This window comes from Elgaria multicarinata, chromosome 4 (assembly GCF_023053635.1).
Source record: "Elgaria multicarinata webbii isolate HBS135686 ecotype San Diego chromosome 4, rElgMul1.1.pri, whole genome shotgun sequence".
NCBI lineage: Eukaryota > Metazoa > Chordata > Lepidosauria > Squamata > Anguidae > Elgaria > Elgaria multicarinata.
Genome location: NC_086174.1, coordinates 42,418,346 through 42,437,548, shown reverse-complemented (window position 1 = coordinate 42,437,548; position 19,203 = coordinate 42,418,346). Strand labels below are relative to the sequence as shown.

Genomic DNA, 19,203 nt, shown 5'->3' with positions numbered 1-19,203 from the left:
GCACAGAGCAGGCCGCATGAGACATGCCTTTCCTCCAATGCCTTGCTGCTGCCTCTCAGGATCTACTGTGCCTCAGTCTGCCTAATGGTAGAGCTGGCCCTAAACATATCTGCTTCTCAATCCAGTTAACCAACTACAGAAGAACAGGCACGCATGCCAACTGTGAGTTCACTTTGAATAATTCCAGGCAGGCAACTTTGTCAGCCTATGGCAAGAAAGACAACAAAGAGTCCTCCAACACTTTAAAGGCTAACGATTTATTTTGGCACAATCATTCCTGGGCCAGATATCACTTTATCAGATGCAGGAAGTATTACTTCAACACTTATGCAGAATATAAAAGCTCACTTTCAATAGCTACTTGAGTAGCTTTGAGTAGCCGCATGTGAAAGGCAGAATATGGAGTGGTACTTTTTACCCAATGTTAGAAAGAAGTGTTCACACTTGTTTCTAACAGATATAAGTATGCAGAGAGAAAAACAAGATGTTACCATCGATAGTTATTCCCTAGGGTGAGTATTGATTCTATTTCAGTTTGTTTGGCCTTGCTAAGAGGAGACTGTTGAGTGCAGCCCTAAGTGCACTTAGAAGTAGGTTCTATAGAAATATTAGAAATACAAGGTGATTATTTTTACAGCAGTAGGTTGGATGCAGACTAAGTTATACTTGGAGTAGGACTCATTGAAATTAATGGGAAGATAGTTATGAGTAACTTAGAGTAGACACATTGACATCGATTAATTTATTCATGAATAACTTAAGTCCCATTGATTTCAATGGGTCTACTCTAAATTTGACTAAATCGGCATCCAACCCAGTGTATTTAGGGCTGGATTGTCTCTTGATATTGAAAGTTCTTGAAATTTCAAAAGAAAATCCAACGATTTAACAGTTTGGTTTACCTAAAAGACTAAAACATGTTTTCGGAAGCTGTGATGAACCTTGGTCACCTTTCTCCCCAATCCTTCCCTTGTGATGGGAGGAGATTGAAAGTTTCCACTAATGCAGAAGTTTTGGCTTACATCTCGCATGATCCCTCACCATTGGCTGTTCTGGCTAGAGCTGATGGAAGTTGTAGGCCAAAACATCTGGAGAGCCACAAGTTGTCCATCCCTACATGAATGTAAGCAAGGTTTCATGTTATGTTTGACTTGGGCCACTATTCATTATAATAATGGAACCTGGGGTCACTGAATCAAATTAATTGGCAATAAATTGAGGACAAATGAAAATACTCCTTCATACAGTGCATAACTAAGTGATGGAATTTGCTGCCCATGATGTGGTGATGGCTACTGGTTGAAACTGCAAAGTTTAGATCATTCAAATGAGTGTAGTTCTTCTACCAGAGAGCTTCCATGTTTAGAGGCAGTGTATCTCTGAATATTAGTTCCTAGGGTGGAGGGCAGCAATAGGGGAAGGCTCTTGCCTTCATGGCCTACTTGTCAATTTCCTGAAAGAACCTGGTTGGCTGTTAACTATTGGGAAAAAGACGCCAGACACGGCTAATCCTTGGACTGATCCAGCAGGGCTTTTCTCTTATCACAAGGTTTTTCATCCTTGATTGAGCTCTATTATCCTATTTGTTTTATGTGTCTTAAGGCACAATTACATTAATCAGCTTTTATTGTGTCCTTTCCAAAAAAAAATAAAAAAAAATCCTTACCCTTCAGCTTGTCAAAAGTGTGATACTACCAGAATCCACCACAAATTGTATGTATTCTGACAAGATAGTCTTGATTTACTAGTGCCTGTAAATCTCTGCATGACAGGGAGGCGCGGGGAAGCAATTATATGAAGTTAACATTTCCATGCAATCAGTGCTGGTCAGTAATGGGAAAACATTATAGTAGTTTAGAAGACATTTTAAAATGGAGCTATACACAGGCGGGGCTAGGCAGATGGCTGTGGGGCTGAGGTGTTTTTTTAATGACTCATGAGGGTTGCGCAGGAGTGCAGACACACAGCAACACATAGCGGGGGATAGGAACTCCATCCAATATGCACTCCTGCGCAGAGATATGGTTGTAATAAAAAACCAAAACCCACACTTGGTGGTAAAACCCATGCACAGGCCCCTCACAGCTGATTGGCTGTTCGCTGAGCCCAGAACTCACAGCGAACAACAACAACCTCGTAAAGGGGGGGGGGGCACACCGCACACGTTCTTTGGAATGGAAGCGAGAGAGGTGGAAAAAAGTGATAAAAGTAGTCCAGAATATTCTGGGGAAACTGAGAGGTGGAGCTGAGATCACCATGGGAGCAGGTGAACGCCATGTGCCCCGTTAGGGATGACTGTGATACAACCCTGCAATAAATGGCTGGTGTAGACTCCCCATCAGTGAAAAAAGTCTCTCGCTTGAAGTTCTAAAAATTAAAAGGAAAAAAGAGAAAAGAAAACTACAAAGCCCCCCCCCCCCACATAGTCTGCAACTGAGGAACTAAAAACTAAGCTATGTTTAACCTAGAGAGACCTACAAGAAGAATAGGAAACATAAGCCTCCGATTCTGGCATTAAGCAATTCTTTCCCCCTTACCGGCCTTGGCCGTGTCTCCCTCAGGAAAGATTTCAAGTCTCCTCCAGCCATGAGCTCCAGCAGAATAAAGCGTGGCAGAGCCTGCAAGCTCACCCCAATGCAGCGCACAATGTTCTGATGGTTGAACTTGCTGAAAGAGAGATTTATTTATTTTTTATTACATTTATATCCCACCCCATAGCCAAAGCTCTCTGGGCAGTTCACAAAAGTGAAGACAGAACTTTGGATTCAAAAGACACAGGGCATCTTTACATTAAGAAGAAATCACGTTGTGTACCCAGGGCGTTTGTGCTTCCTGCTTTTTATTATGGGCTGCATTACATGGGTGGAGAGGGGGTAACCACGTGGTTTGAATTGAATACTTCCCCTCTGTTCCGTTCTGTTGTGACAGCACCATCTAGTGGCAGAAGTTCCCAGTTTTTTCAGGATGTTACTCCTTTAAAGGTGGTTCTTTACATGGCAGAATTTCCAAGGAATACTGCCGGAGACATCCTATTAGTTGATGATGTCATGTAAAAGACCACAAACTTTTGTGAGTGGTCAATCACGAGCGTGCAATAAATTGCTCGTTTAAAGGAGCCCACAGTTTTGATCTTGATGGTTTGGGTTATTTATGTAGTCCACTAGCCGAAAGGTAACCACAGTTAGATTCGGTTGCAGACTAATACTGTAAGAATAGACAAAAGCTTGGCCAGTGAATTTCTCAAATGGAAGAAACACAATATCCAAGCCTTAAAATAAAAAGCAAACTTCCTTACAAGGCAGGCTGCTTAGCCTGGCAAAGACGGCCTTAGGAGGTGATGGGCTCAACTTTGGGGGAGATATTTAACAGAGGCTGGGTGGCCCCCTGTTAAGGATGCTGCAGCTGTATCCTGTATTCCACAGCCTGCAGTGAGCAGGGGGTTGGACAGATAAACTCCAACATGTATTCCATCTCTATGATTCTAAAAACAGTGGCCAGCCCTTAGCAATGGTTGCAACTATGCGTGGTGGAAGATATCTATAGTTCAATGTTAGTCACATCCCTTTTGTGCTTCCCTGAACTTTTGAGCAATTGTAGAAGGAGGTAGCAATGGGCTTACTATATTTCAGTGGCAATTACAAGGTTATTGCCATCACTGAAAGTCAACATTCACTTTGGGAGAATGTTATTCTTTATTGCTGCATGAGAGCCGGTGATGTATAGAAGCTGAAGAGACTTTACAAGAAACCAGGAAAGCTGTAGTTTGAATCTTGCCTCTGCCATAAATTCACCAGGCAGTTTTCTTAGGCAAGCCACTGTTGCTCAGCCTTAGCCCCACTGGCTGCAATTTGGGGATAATAACCTACCTTACAGGGTTGCTGTAAGGAGTACAACAGGATAATATATTGGAGTCACTTTGAACACCCTTAAAGCACTATATAAATGCTAAGTATTATTGAAATGGTTTTGCCTGCATAAACTCAGGCAGAGAAAATTTCACCCACCGCTTTAAATTCTGTTGGGCGTGTGCTTGAGGTGGAAAGGCCATTGATCAACTTGAATTAACACACCTGATTATAAGAGCTTCCATGAGGAAATCCAGCTCATCTTGTTCTGAACAAACCTCTGGCAAAGTCTAGACAAGAAAGAAGTGAGAGTTGAAACATGAGCAAATTATCTTTCTCGTGGAGCTGCATAAATCTGCTAGATGCCAGTCCTTTCCTAAGGAAATCTTTGGCCAGTTATAGTTGCCACTTTTGTTTATAGAACAGGGCCTAATCTACACCAAGCAGGATATTGCACTATGAAAGCGGTATGTAAAAAGCAGGAGCCACACCCAGCAGGATATAGAGCTATGAAAGTGGTTTATGGTATGTGTTAATGGGCCCCAACAGTTGTCAGTGCACTTCAATACCGCTATAAAGCAGTAGTGTGGCTCCTGCCTTTTATATACTGCTTCCATAGTGCAATATCCTGCTTGGTGTAGATTAGGCCGAGGCTTTTACAACCATGGGTCTAGGGGATGTTGTTGGACTACAACTGCCTCACTATCACTGGCCATGCTGGCTGGGGATGATGAGAGCTTAGTCTAACACCATTTGAGGATCCAAATTTGGGAAAGGCTGTATATAGACAGAGGCACTCTGTATCTAAGAGCTGTGAAACAGGAAACATGGTAGGAAATACTGGGATATTTCAGCAGAATTGGAATATCACAGTTTTGTTTTGCTTTTATATAAAAAAAACACAGAATTACCAGGGGAAGGTGCAGGAGTCGTGCAGGAGATTGCCGACGTCTGAGTGGCCATTCACGAGTGTGCCTTATTTCACTCACGTGAAGAAGCCCTAGGTCAGGGATAGGGGATTTTTCTGGCCTGTGGGCACAATTTGGGGATTTGAGAAACTATTTTGGCTGCCACCATGAAATGGTCGCCATGGCACGTATAGCTAATCATAAAGGACAAGTAATCAGCCCCAAAGACTGAGCACAAGGCAGAGGTAGCGTCTATCTCTAGGTGGTGTCTGAAATGTCTACCCATAGGTAATCCCTGCTAGAGACCAGAGGCTTTAAGTATGCGCTTCGGGATTAAAATTCATCATGTTGCTGAACTGAAGTGATAATGATTTTGACAGAGATTCTTGATTCTTCACTTTCTCTAAAGGGCCATCAACAGGAACATACACACCTTCCTCCCAGAGAAATCGGGAAAATGAATTCAGCGGACAAAATACGCCCTCTAAGCATTGCCATCGATAGTCTTCAATGATTTCTTCACTTACTTTTACAGCCACTTGCAAGGGACTGGGGTCGCTGGGAATCCCAACCACCTGACCTTCGTACACCTCCCCGAAGGCTCCATGGCCTAAGCCCCTAGACAGACCAGAAAGTGAACAAAGGCTTTAATGTAGCATGCATACGTCACCGTGTCCATTTCATATAAAACGAAGTCGTGTATTATTATATAAAGTTTTCATCTCCTGAACACACACGGTTATTATTATTATTATTTATTTATATAGCACCATCAGTGTACATGGTGCTGTACGGTTGAACGTTCCTGTAGGAAGGACTCACTGTTGTATTTGCTGGAGGTATCTGCTCTGCAGACACCTGTGGTTAAGGTGTCCACTTACACATTGCTGAAGACAAGGAGATGCATCATTTAAAAAGAGGCCAAAAATGGACATAGATTTGTATGAAAATTGCAAATGCTGGTTTATATGTACATGTGACAATGTATGAATAATTACTATAATTTAAACCACAAAGACTGTGATGGAACTAGCTCATTTATTATGGAATAAGCTTCTGTGGGAAGTGAACTGTAGGTGCATCAGATGAAGTCGACCATAGTCCACAGAAGCTTATAGCCTTTAAGATCCCTCAAGAGTCTGTGTTGTTTTGGTTGCAACAGACTAACATGGCTACCCTTTTGGAAATAATTTAAATGGAAATGCAGTACATCCCACCATAGTGGGGAAGACTGTGACCAGGTCAGTCTTCTGATAGTTCTTCGTCTTTAAACATGGATTGTACAGCCCTTCAAACAGAGGACTATCTTCTGACACCCTTCAAACAGAAGAGTGTCCTCTGTAAAGGAAGACACATGTCCACCTACCTGTGGTGTTTTGCACCTTGTTCAGTCGTGCTTCTCTACATAAGGTGTGTTACAAGTCGGTCATGTGGGGGTAATGTTAAGCTAATGTTACTACTGGCAATAGTAGATACTCAACAGAAGAACCTGCTAGTAACACCCTCCGCCCACTAAGGGCTTTGCTAGACCTGCTAAGTTTAACGCGCGCCGCCCAGCCTCCTAGACGGCCGACCCGCAGGGACGACGGAAGCCCTGCAGCGTCGGCCATGTTTTTTTTTTTTTTTAAAGGGGCCATGTGGGGCCCGAAGCCGCTGGAGAAGGTAAGTTTTTTTTTTATTTAATCCCCCCCATCCGCCCCCCTCGCCGTCTCCTTCGTCGCCCTCCGCCACCCCTCACCATCTCCTTCGTCACCCTCTGCCATCCCCTCGCCGTCTCCTTCGTCGCCCTCCACCCCCTCACCATCTCCTTCGTCACCCTCTGCCATCCCCTCGCCGTCTCCTTCGTCGCCCTCTGCCCCCCTCACCATCTCCTTCGTCGCCCTCTGCCATCCCCTCGCCGTCTCCTTCATCGCCCTCCGCCATCTCCCCCCCGGATTACCCACCCCCTGGCACGATGGGCACAGTGCTCGTATGAGCGCTGTGCCAGGTCCATGGCTTTTCGCGGCTACTCGCGAGTAAGCGAGTAGCCGCAAAAAGCCGCGGACCTTCCCACACGTTTCGCAGCTCCGGCCTGAGGCCGGGGCTGCGAAAAAGGCGCCCATAAGCGACTTTGCTTATGGCGCGCTGGAGGAGGCCTCACTGTGGCCTGGGCCCAGATTCCCCTGTGCGTCATCTGGACGCACAGCAGGGAAACTGGGTCTCAAGGTGCGCTAAGGCCTCGTCTAGGAAGGCCCTTAGTCTCCACTGCCAGACTGCCTGAAGACCATGGGTCCTTCAAGGTTGCTGGCATCCATTGTACAGATTAGGACAAACAGCTGTGTTTTCCCACAGGTCATTCTGATTATGAAGCATCATGGCTGAGAGAAAAAGATATGTGTGCCTCATCAACTATATAAGAAGTATGTGTGCATTTTCCAATCCAAAATTGAAAAATGGGTGGGTCTCAGTCGTGGCTTTACGTTGTAACCCACCCTGAGCTTCTAGACTATGAAGGCCTGATTTATGCACACAAGAGAATGATGTGGTGAAGTCCAGAGGTGGTAGAATGGCTTGAAGAATTTCAGATTGCAGATAGGGGGGCTCAATACTTAAATACTCTCCCAAAGTGGGGAGGGGGATTCCTGCAGGCAGAAAACTAGCATAGCTGGGAGGAGGTTGGGCTAGACCCTTTCTCCCTAATATGGTTGTTGTTGGTTTTTTGTTCTTGTTTTTTAATTGCATGGAGTATTTACATAGGGAAGCATTCAGTGGCATACCTTACATGCAGTGCAAAGTGGTACATCTATTACCTCCAGGGTCTATAATGACAATCTCATTGTAGAGATCATAGGCAGGCTCATATGGAAATATATGGACTTGAGGTATCATAGTTCCAACCTGTAAAGGTCTTTAAAAGTAAGTATTTGCAGTGATTTTTGAATCCGTCCCTGAAACAAGACAGAAGCGAGTGCAGTAATTTAAGGACGTGGGAAACATATTCCCAATGCCTGATCCCAGTTAGCAGTCTTGGAGCTGTACTCTGAAGTAACTGCAGTTTCCAACCATTTTTGAAGGTATCCCCATGTAGTTTGCATGGCAGAAGCCACTCCATGCCATGGGGGCTACTTATTCCTCCAGTGACAGGGCTGGATTGAGGAATACTATGAAACTGCAAGGTTGCTGCTTTAGGGTGATTGCAGCTCTGAAAGAAGAGGTTGGACTCTACTAGTCTGGACAGAGAAACCACTCATCAATAGTCTCTCCATCTTCTCTGTCTTGAGTTAGTTTACTGGCTTTCATCCAGTCTATTACTGAACTGAAGCACCAGGTCATTATTCCACCACTTCACTGGAATCAAATGAAAAGGAGAAGTAGAGTTGGGTGCCATCCATTTATTGGTGATACCTCAATCCACACCTCTAGATCACCTCACTCAGCTGCTTTACGTTGATGCTGAATATAGCATGAAAGAATCCAATGGAACTCTGTGTGATCCTATATATAAATGCCATGGGTGTGTGTGTGTGTGTGTGTGTGTGTGTGTGAATGACAGATGTTCCACAGTATCACCTTCTGTAATTGACCATCCAAGTAAGAACTGAACTACTGGAATGCAGGGTCTCCAATTCCCAAATCAGATAGCCTCTCCAGAAGGATACTTGGTCAACAGTATTGAAGACTGCTGAAGGACACTATGGTTGGAGCTACTGAATGCTGCTGAGCAGTCCAGGAGAATCAACAGGGTCACATTCCCCCTGTCTCTCTCGTAGCATACATCATCCATCAGGATGACCAAGGTTATTTCTGTACAGCTGTTGGTTATAGATTTTTTTGTCTGTTACCCCCAGCATGCTGGATCTCTAAAATGGGAACAACCAAATTCTGTATTGCACCCCAGAAACACTGTAGAATTATGGTGCACCAAAGCTAAACATTATTACTGCATATGTTGAACAATTCTTTATAAAGTGGGCTTCAGGATTAATTATTAAAAGAATACAGAAAACGAGCAAATAAATAAATCATGCATGCTGTTAAGATAGATTTTCTCCTGTGTGCTCATTACACAAGTTTTGTGTCACTGCTCATTCCAGCCGACGATTAATAAAAATGTAAAAATGTTGTATGTGCAGCAGCAAAGCCCATGAGGCCTTTGTGAGTCCAGAAGTACAACTTGGAAAATATAGGGCTTGCTGAGTTGACAGCTCTGGAATCTTTCCAAACACTTTTTTTATGGGGGGTGGGGGCGTGGAGTAAGAAGAGGGGAAAGGGAGTTATATCCCAATGTAGGGAGTCACAACTGGCTGGGTGTATTTGCGCAGACAGGAAACGGATGAAAACAAGTTTCAAAATCCCAGGAAACAGAAAGAAAATAAACAATAAACACAAAGCACAGAACAACACAGACAGCCCCCTTCCAAGAAAAACAGCTGAGGGAAAACACCACATCAATAAAACAAATTTCATCTAAAAAAAATGGTCAATTGATATGCTAGAAATCAACATAAAAAGTAAATAAGAGACGGAATTTTCTGAACCTCAAAGGGACACTTTGTAGGAGAAGTTGACAGATTTTTGACAGGTCTGTGATGGATTGGTTGTTCAAGAGGTAGGAGCATTGCAAAACTTTTCTTGCTGAGTTTTATAATTAGAACTTTAAAATATCAATACACAATGGTGGAATCATCACATTTGTCACGAGGCTTTCTTTTTAGGGCCTTTCAGGGGACTAGCTTAAAACCAAAGTTTGTTAATCATGAATTACACAGGATCCTCATTCAATAGTAATACTACTGTTGCTGGAAGGCTGCATTCTCCGGGATGCACATTGTGATACATGAGACAAACTGTGATGCATGATTCTTCTCCAAGCCATTTTTGCAACTGCTGGCCACGAAACCAAAGTACAGAAAACAACTGTATGGTGTGGTGGTCTGGCTGGTGCTCTAGAAAGCCAAGGAACCAGGCAGGAGCAGCACCTTTACAGGATAAGGTTGAACCTACCTGGCCTCTGAATCTATTCATAAGAAGAGCCCTGCTGGATTAGATCAAGGGTCCGTCTAGTCCAGGATTCTATTCACACAGTGGCCAACCGGCTGACGACCAATAACCCACAAGCTGGGCATGGTGCAACAGGAGCCTCCCACCCAAGTTCCCCAGCAACTAGTGTGCATATAGGCTTACTGCCTCTGATACTGGAGATAGCACATAACCATCATGACTAGTAGCCATTGATAGCCTTCTCCTCCAGGAATGTATCCAATCTCCTTTAAAAGCCATCCAAATTGGTGGCCATCACTACATCTTGTGTTATTCATACCTGGAGGGTTGATAGGGGAAATCATAGCACCCTCAGGTCATCATCTGTAGTGGTTCGCTGCAGAAAGCAAGATAGCACCCTCCATTTCCCAGCAACCTGCCACGTTGGCATAAAGAATAAGAGCCAAAACAGGCATGATGTGGGAAATATGCAATGTGGGAGACATGCAATCTGGATGTGTGTCCAGTTCTGAGTGAAGCTGACAACTCTGGAATCTTTTCAGGCATATTTTTTATGTAGAGGTGGGTGGAGGAAGGAGAGGAAGCTATGTCTCACATGTGGAGAGAGGGTTTTAACCCCTTCCCACTGCTCCATTTCCCCAATCTAAATGGCACCCCACCAAGTTGCTAATAGCCCTACTGGGAAAGTGTCATAGTTCAGTGGCATCTCCAGTGGAAAAGATCTCAGTCACATGGCTAAGAATGAGCTTGTCTGAGGCTTGGAGAACAACTACCTGTTGGAGCCTCAAATGCTGAGCTAGATGGAGCCTGAAATGCTGGAGCCTCAAATGCAGGAGCATCAAATACTGAGCTAGATGGTCAAATGGTATAACTCAGTATAAGGCAGTTTCAGATGTATCAAGATCTAAGTACCCATGAGTGATGGGTGCTTCAGGGCTTCCTGCACTGTTGGAGGAATTAACTGATTCTTTACAGAAACCTAAGCCTACAATAGCTATCTATAAAAGTCTCTTAGAATGTAGTAAAGTAAGATGTTCAGAAGGTCAACGATGAATGGAATGAGGAAGTGGAATGCGCTATACAATTTAATCAATGGAAAGTTGCCCTAGCTTCCATATGAACTATTTCTGTAGATTTAAAATTGATATTGATTCAACAAAAATTGATGTTTCCTGTATATTGGACATGGCAGAGGTTTGCTAAGACTTAAGCTGGCTAGCTCTGTTAAATGCTGGCAATGTTATGAGGACAATGCCTCACTGAGGCTTATGAGGTGGGCATGTCCTGTAGTGATTCTTTTTGGTTGGAAGTCGTTGGCCATATAAATTTTGGTCTTGAAAAACCTGTGATGTACATGCACTTTTAAATTACATCCCTGAGATGTGAGGATTACAGATAGTCAGCAAAAGAGGATAATGATGATAACCTTTACAGATGCAAAGCTTGGAAGGAAAAACACCCACCACCTATCAGCCAATGGGTTGAAGGTCTTACAGCTTTTGCTACATTTGAGCCTATCTTCCACATCTTTCAAAGTCATATGGATGCTTACTTAGATATATGGACTGCTTATATTAGTATATATATTTGAAATGGAAATCTGAATCCTTCCCCCATTTTTTCTTCTGCTTTTCCCTATATCAAGGGAGTTGATAATGAATGCTGTTTCATGATACAATTCTGCCCTTTTTTCTTTTTTCTTTCCGTTACCATTGCACTGCAGGTAGCAACTGAGACTGGGAAAATGGCAGGGGGAAAGGATGGAGCACCACCTTCTACAAACAGTGGCAACAGTCAAAACCAAAGTCTGCAGGGGATACTTTCCGGGTGGGGTGGGGGAGTATACATGGGGTTTTTTCACCCTAAGGCCCATTTCATGTGTATTTCCCCAAATGTAGGCATCAATTGTGAGCATTTTGAAATATATGGATTCTTCTTCTATTGATTAAAGTGTGTTTGAGCACACTTTTCAAAAGAATACATTTTTTCATGGACTTTTTTCAGATGTATGCAGACCATTGAACACACACACACACACACACACACGGGTCATGAATCACATTGCAAGTTTGGAAATATCTGGACTTTGAGCACTGATTGTGACTGAGTCTGTGTTCAGTCCGGAAGGTAAAAACTGGGTAAAGCCTGATTAAAAATGAACTGAAAAACAAAACAAAACAGATATCCCTACTAGTATTAGTCCCATCTTTCCTGAACATGAGCACCATCCCTATACATAAGCTTTTGTGAACTAACCAGAGAACTTCGGCTTTTGGGCGGTATAGAAGTGCAGCAAATAAATAAATAAACAAATAAATAAATAAATTCCACTACAAATCTTCTTTAAAGCTCTTGGATGTATATTGGCCACTTCTAGTAAATGTTAGATGGACTGTATGGATGGAACCCATCCATGGCTTCATTTCAGTTGTGTCAATTATTAACATTTATATACTGCCTTTTCTGCTAAAAATACATCAAGGCAGTGTTCAATAACTTAAAGCAATAACTCAAGATCTGCTGTGAGAAAGATCACTCCTTCTAGGCAATCGAAGCAGATGGTTCCAAGACCACGGTGATGGACTCCCCTCAAATGCAGGAACAAGACACCCTGCGACACGTCTGCTTTGGTTTCTCACAATGTCCCTGCTGTATAGATACAATAACTTAGGAGCCTCTTCTGTGCTATACATTTCCCATGTTTGATTAAGGATTTGAGGCTCCTAGCTGGCTTCTTGCTTTTCTTGCTATACTGGGATCACACAGCATGTCATACTTTCCAGTGTTCAAGCATCATAATCACACAGCTTTATAAGTTAAAATGCCCTTGTCATGATAGCAGCTATCAATTACTCTTGGTGTCAGCACGGAAAGTCATTCTTATCGGCACAGAGCTACCCTTCTGAAAAAAAAAGGCTGTAAAACACAGCTTATAAAACTTCACGTGGCTTCTTTCTGTCACTTTTCTGTATTTTCTGTCACACTGTAAGATAAAACTTGGTGACTCCCTCAGAGCCAGTTTGGGGCAAAGGCAATTCAGCATGCAGTGCACTGCGGGATTCAACGCAGTAGCAATGGAATGGGTGGCTGGTGGCTTATGGGCCCCTTCAGACCCTAATGTATCCCATGTGGTTGTTTTGATTGGGGTGGGGAAACATGCTTTGATTATACAAGCCCCCATGATCAAACTCCACAATCAAATCTAGAATAAGGCAGCTCCATACGTCTAACCTCAGGGAGGCATTCAACAGGGCCGCAGCCTTTATGCAATTGACATAGTTTTTGCATAAGTGATCTTTAGAACAATGCTAAGAGTGTAAAGGGTTTTCCAGGGATGGTTATTTATAGCACAGAAATGTAACTGCATTTACCCATGGTCTGTCATGACTCCCATGTTTAAAAGCCCTTTAGAAATGTCTCGTTTCCTCCACACTCAAAACCTCCCGACTCAAAACCTGGCTAAACCTGTGGATAAAAAGTAAATATTGAAAAGCTGACAACTTTTTATTCTAAATGCCTCATCAATATAAATAGCGGTTAAATGTTCTTGCCCTGTCAAATTGGGAAAGGAGTCTTAAGCCCATCCCTAAGAAGGGGTTAGATTGTTTTTCTCATCGTCTATATATTGAGGATGCCAGACATTTTGTCCTTGAATGTAATATTCAGGGGGGAAGCCAGTCTGCTGCGGAATCCACGGACCAGATCCTTAAAATCCAAACTCATTTGGTTCTGTTGCGGATTCCGCCGACACCCCTATCTGTCACTATAAATACATAGGGAGGGTTACAATTATCTTTCTTATATCATAGTTTCCTTCAGCTTGGTAATGTCTGACCCCAAAGCCCAGATCCTTAATATGGCAATGATGGGTTTTTCCCTTCTTTATTCAGTCCCCGCGTGTGTTGGGGGTGGGGAAGCAGCTGGGTGGGATGGTTTAACCTCCCTACCTGTAATGGTGGTCCGATCCAGATTAGGGCCTCACATGGTTATACTAAAGTAAAAAATAAAAATTAAGATCAGCTACGCATTTAGGGTAGGATGTAGCTTAGCCCTGGAGGCCATCGATTGGCTTTGCTACTTCTCGGTTTTCTAATTGTCACCATGGTGCCTGGCAAAACAGATGCATTTGCTATGTCACTCTAATCCAGCCTTTCTCAACCTGAGGCGCTCCAGATGTGTTGGACTACAACTCCCAGAATGCCCCAGCCAGCTCCGCTGGCTGGGGCATTCTGGGAGATGCAGTCCAACACATCTGGAGCACCCCAGGTTGAGAAAGGCTGCAAATCGCTAGGAATCCAGTCGCAGGCAGTGAATGAACCTGCTAAAGGTCATTGCACCAGATGCCAGTGCTGTCTAAGAGCCTGGGAAAATTATGGCTAGTGCCTGAAGAATTACTGAGTTTTATCTGTGATAGTTTTTTTTTTTGGATCACCCACAGGAAGCGGATGGTGAATTCTTTTGTCTGCTCAGAACTGGGGTGGGTAGCGAGATCTAGTTTTTTATCCATTTCCCACTATGCTTAAATGGTGAGTACAGAAGGCTGTTGTAAATGCAGCAGCGGTTTTGTGCTTGTGAATGACGATTGTGAATGAAGATTGTACACTTGTGAATGAGGATTGAGCTGAGCCCAAACAGAAGGTGCACGTGTGAAGTTGCTCATGCACATCTGTGGCAGGGCGCATATGGACATAAAGAAGTCAGACAGATTGGCTTACCTTATCAGAGCGATGTTTTTCCGGGGCACCTCTTTGAGATCGCTAATGGAAGTGGTCTTCCCTGCAAAGCAGTAATTGGGGTTGTAGTCGGTCATAATGGTGGAGGTGCGCAGCTTGCTCAGTTTATATTCGGGGCTCTGTAACTCCATCTGCATGGCTTGCAGTTCCTGGTGTTTCCGGCGGTACACTAGAAACAGAGCACAGTAAGTTAGAGCTGGGGACTTCCCTTTGATCATGTGTTGAATGTTGTGTCAGGTAATGATGAATGATTTACTGTGAGTGTTTTGTCTGCTGCTGCAAAGCACATTCTGGCTACAACGCTTGGCTTAGAAAGTAGGAAAGGAGGCTGTACTAGTATTTCCAGTTCATGTGGGTCTGAGAAACACAGTGATGTGGGTCAGGGCCCACGGAGGGCTGTGCTGTTCAGACAGATCACCACAGAATGATGGCCAGAGGCAAGATGTGTGTGGAGCGTGGTGCACTCACCAGCTGCTACTGCTGGGAGGAGTGGAGAGGGGGGAAGGACGTTTAGTGGGCCACTGCCCAATGGTTTGCCATGACTACCGGTATCTACCCTCATTAACAGCTGTGCCTATGCTGTGAGGACTGGGGCTGCCTTACTCCTGACCTTGGTTCACTGTCACGGATGTTATTTATGACAACATCTTTTTGGACCACGTGTGATTATTCCTCAGGATACACACATGGCCACTGTCAGCACCCGGCGTTCTCAGACAATGGCTTGGGCCAATCTCCTGAACCGAGCCCACCTCTACCACCAGCCAGGGTGGTGGACAGCTGGGTCTAGAAACAGATTACCCTTTAAAATGTTCCACAGTGCCCAGGAGGATTGTGGGACATTTTGAAGGGTGACCAGGAGCCCACCAATGTGGGACATATGCAACAGGTTTACAGGAGGCACATTAAAAAAAGAAAAGAAAAAAGGAACCACCACCGATTATTCTTTTATACCATGAAATCTTAAATATATTCAGTACCAGGATGAATGAAATGTCTGCTCCCCACAACACCTGGAATGGTGCTCCTCCTCACCCAGTGGAGGCTGGTGGCTCCGATGTCAGTGAGGTGGTCAATCCACTCCAGGTTTCAGCACTTTGGTGAGCTTCATTTGGTGAGCTTCATTAGAGTTCTGACTAAAACCTGGAGCAGATTCCCCGCCCCACTGACATCAGAACCACCAGACTCCACTGTGCTCACCACTGGGAAGGGCTCTAGCTCCCTTCTCCAGTAGTGAAGCATGAATTCCTGCATATACTTCCCCAACGTGGTGCCCTCTAGGTGTGTCGGACAGCAACTCCCAGCATTCCCAGCCTGGATCCAGGTTAGGGAAAGTCTAAGAAAAGTTTCAGTAGGTTTTTGGAACTAGTTTTCTCTATTAAATTTCTGGTGCTTCCCCTCCCCCCATTGTCCTTGGAAGTATTTTAAGTTTTTTAAAGGGGACAGCTCATTTTTTGTGGATTCCAAGCTTATCCAGTCAGTCCTTGTTCTAACCTTTCAAGTTCCTGTGGGAGCTTTGCCTGCCTGGGGGGAAAGTGCAGACCAGAATTAATTGGACATGCAAAAAGTTACTTTGAAAAAGTAATTGGCGCTGGGCCCGAAAGTTCCCACAGCACATTCTTGACTCTGGGCAGATTAACACAGTGCTGTAGTAGTTGCACTGTAGATGTGGGTGCATCGCACACCATGTCTGTTCCAATAGATAAGTTGCTTGGCTACATGCAAGAGGTGGGCGCGGGGGGTCGGGCCTGCAGAAAGCTGATGTGATAATCCCGTTCCAGTCACTGGAGTAAAGATTTGAGGTCATCATGCCCCCACAGCCCTCCTAACATATGATGCTTGCTTCTAATAATTAAGTAAAAGACCTATTCAAGATCTTGAGATGTGAATGTCCAAGGGGGAAACACACACACACACACTTTCTCTTTAATTTCCAAAATTCCCATGGAATTTAATTTACATTTAACCTGTTGGCTTGTTTAAATCAGGGGTAGCCTCTGGTGGATCATGGGCCTGATCCATCTCTAGAGACAGCTCATCTGGTTCCTAGTAGGAAGACCAAATTTCATTCCTGGTTTGAACCCTGCCTCGGCAAGCCACTCTTTCTGAGTCTCAGCTCCCTATCTGCAATAGTGGGAATAGTGCTGGACCTACTTTGCAAGGTTGTTGTTAAAATCACAACAAAAAGTATGTAAAGTATATTGAACATTTCTTTGTTATAGTTGTTGTCATTCTTGTTGATATTGCTTATAGCTTTTACTTTTACAGTAACCCCATCCACTAGTATCACTCACTTACTGGCATCAGCAAGAAGTGTGATTTCAAAGTGCATACGAGTTGTTGTTGTTATTATTATTACACCATCAATGCTCATGGCACTTTATAGAATACAAGATGTCATTTATGTGATTAAGGAGGGAGGACGCACCCCATAGAGTGACCATTGCTGATTTCTGCATGTTCTGAGCAAACAAGGTACTCACCTATCATGATCCCCGAGAAGGCTAGAATGAGAGCAGCAACCAGGGCTGATGTCACTACCGACAAGACCAAGGAGAGAGGGGGATTCTTTGTCGGCAGTATCAGTTCAGCTGGAACAGATACACAAAGATAAAAGGCATTAGTTGTTCTCAGTGCAACTAACCCTCCCCTCCTCCATCAGGAACTTTAGAAGTGGTAGTCGGACAGTACCTTGCACAGAGTATCTTCTATTAGGGCCTTTGGGGACATCTCATTTTTGGAATGTTACCTGATAAGTGCACACCTAACCATGTAATGTGTGACTGTGACAGGCAGGTGTTTGAAAACACACACATACCATATAGCAAGTAAACTTGTGGTAGAGCTGGGATTGGCGTCATGTCAATGAGTTATCAGGTCAACCATAATGAATAAGAAATGCATACTTGGTAAGATGAGAGCCATGTGCATAATACTTTGTGTACTGAACACTTCATAGGCACTGTCGTCTTCAGCTTTTTCCACACTGAGTGGGCTTTTTCACCTACTCTCTCACAAATGGAGAGTATTGGTATCCTAAGACTGGGTGGCAGTATACTCCTAGGGTTAGATCTAGGATCTGCCTTCTGTGAGAGGAAAACGTCTGTTCACAGATTTCTACACCTGATTTGGGGGGATGCCCCCTTCCACCCACTCCAGCTCATCCCATTCTGCAGACTCTCCTGACTCTCTGTGTAAGACTTTCAGTGGGCCTGGAGGGGTTGCCATGGGCTGGAGAGGACAGGGACCTCGACTTCTGCCAGCTCAGTGGACCCAGCTTAAATCTGGATCCAGTATCCAAAATGGTTTGAAGGACACGCCTGAAGGGCTGCCTATTAGGCCCACATGAACCTGCCCATATAGTAAGGTCATCTTTGGAGGCCTTTCTCCAGTTGGCACCTTTGCTCTCTGAGGGTGGGTGGGGAGCAGAGAGAGGGCCTTCTCAGTTGTGGCACAACATTTTTGGGATGCTCATTCCATGGGAGGTTTGCCCGATACCTGCTCTGACATCTTTTTGGTGCCAGGCAAAGAAAGACCTTTTACGTTTTCCCAGTTTAATAGTTGCTGTGCTGGTTTGAACTCCATTTAGTTTGTATTTTTTATTATTCCAATGTTTAAATATTTTTAATCTGTCAATGAAATGTTGGGTACTTGATTGAGTAGCAGGATATGAATTCCTAAATCAGTGTGTGCAACTGAAGCCATGCCTGCTGCTTCCATGACTTGGGGTAAAAGACTTGGAGAAGCCTGGCATGTACAGCAGATAATACGACCATCTTTTTGCAAAGAGACACCCTCAAGTCAACCCAACACAGGTAGGCATCCAGTCGGTGTACAGGATTGTTCTTCAGCATACGTTGCTTAGTGATTCATTCACCCCCGTTTATTTATTTATTTACTAGCTGTACCCTGCCACGCGTTGCTGTGGCTCAGTCTGGTTAAATTGAAAAGAAAGAAAAGAGAAAGCGGATGTTTCTAATATGTTTAATTTCACAATGCTTGTGGATATACAATATTTTTAGTTGTTCCATTGTCTGTGTAGATATATTGTCTGGTTTGCCGACTCTAGAACACGCAACATATAATTGTCCATGTGAGAAGCAATCTGTGTCTAGATCTAAACCGCACAATTCTAAAGATTGGCCCTGAGCTTTGTTGATGGTGATTGCAAATGCCAATCGAATTGGGAATTGCAATCTCTTAAATTGAAATGGCATATCTGTTGGAATCATAGGAATGCGAGGAATGAGGACATCTTCACCTCTGAAAGGTCCTGTCAAGATTGATCTCCGACTATAACAATTGCCACTTCGTCTATAGTTGGAGCATTGAATCTTCGCACATGTTCTCCAGCAGGCGTTTTGTCAGCATGAATAACTATCTTGTGTGTATCAGATGGCATCATGTCAATTGCTGTTTTGAACAAATGTACTAAATTGTTTTTTTTGTGAAGTAGCTGTTGCAGTTTTGAAACGACGGACCTTTTTATGCCGGTATAAATTCCGCAGCGTGCATTCAATTCATCATTGCCATCACCAATGAAATACATTTGTAGGAATTTATGTTGACTATCTTGAAACGGAAGGAAGGAGCCGGCTTTATGATAAATTTGTCCTTTGACTTTGAAAGTTGGCATAAATGGAGCTGTGATGATTTCTGCGCCGAACGACGTCATTTGGAAGCATGAGTCGTATTTCCTGATGTTAGATAGGAAATGCTTTGATTCTGCGGTATATC

At 43.9% G+C, this 19,203-nt stretch overlaps 1 protein-coding gene across 1 annotated transcript in view; it reads right to left on the bottom strand.

Moving 5' to 3' along the window:
• ALK (ALK receptor tyrosine kinase) overlaps positions 1-19,203 on the bottom strand; it is a 710,717-nt gene that overhangs the window by 13,792 nt on the left and 677,722 nt on the right. The window contains exons 20-24 of the mRNA XM_063125395.1: positions 16,950-17,057; positions 14,449-14,635; positions 5,281-5,371; positions 4,071-4,135; positions 2,538-2,667 (exon numbers count right to left, since the gene is read on the bottom strand). Of these exons, the coding sequence (XP_062981465.1) occupies positions 2,538-2,667; positions 4,071-4,135; positions 5,281-5,371; positions 14,449-14,635; positions 16,950-17,057 (581 nt within the window). The remainder of the gene's footprint in view (positions 1-2,537; positions 2,668-4,070; positions 4,136-5,280; positions 5,372-14,448; positions 14,636-16,949; positions 17,058-19,203) is intronic.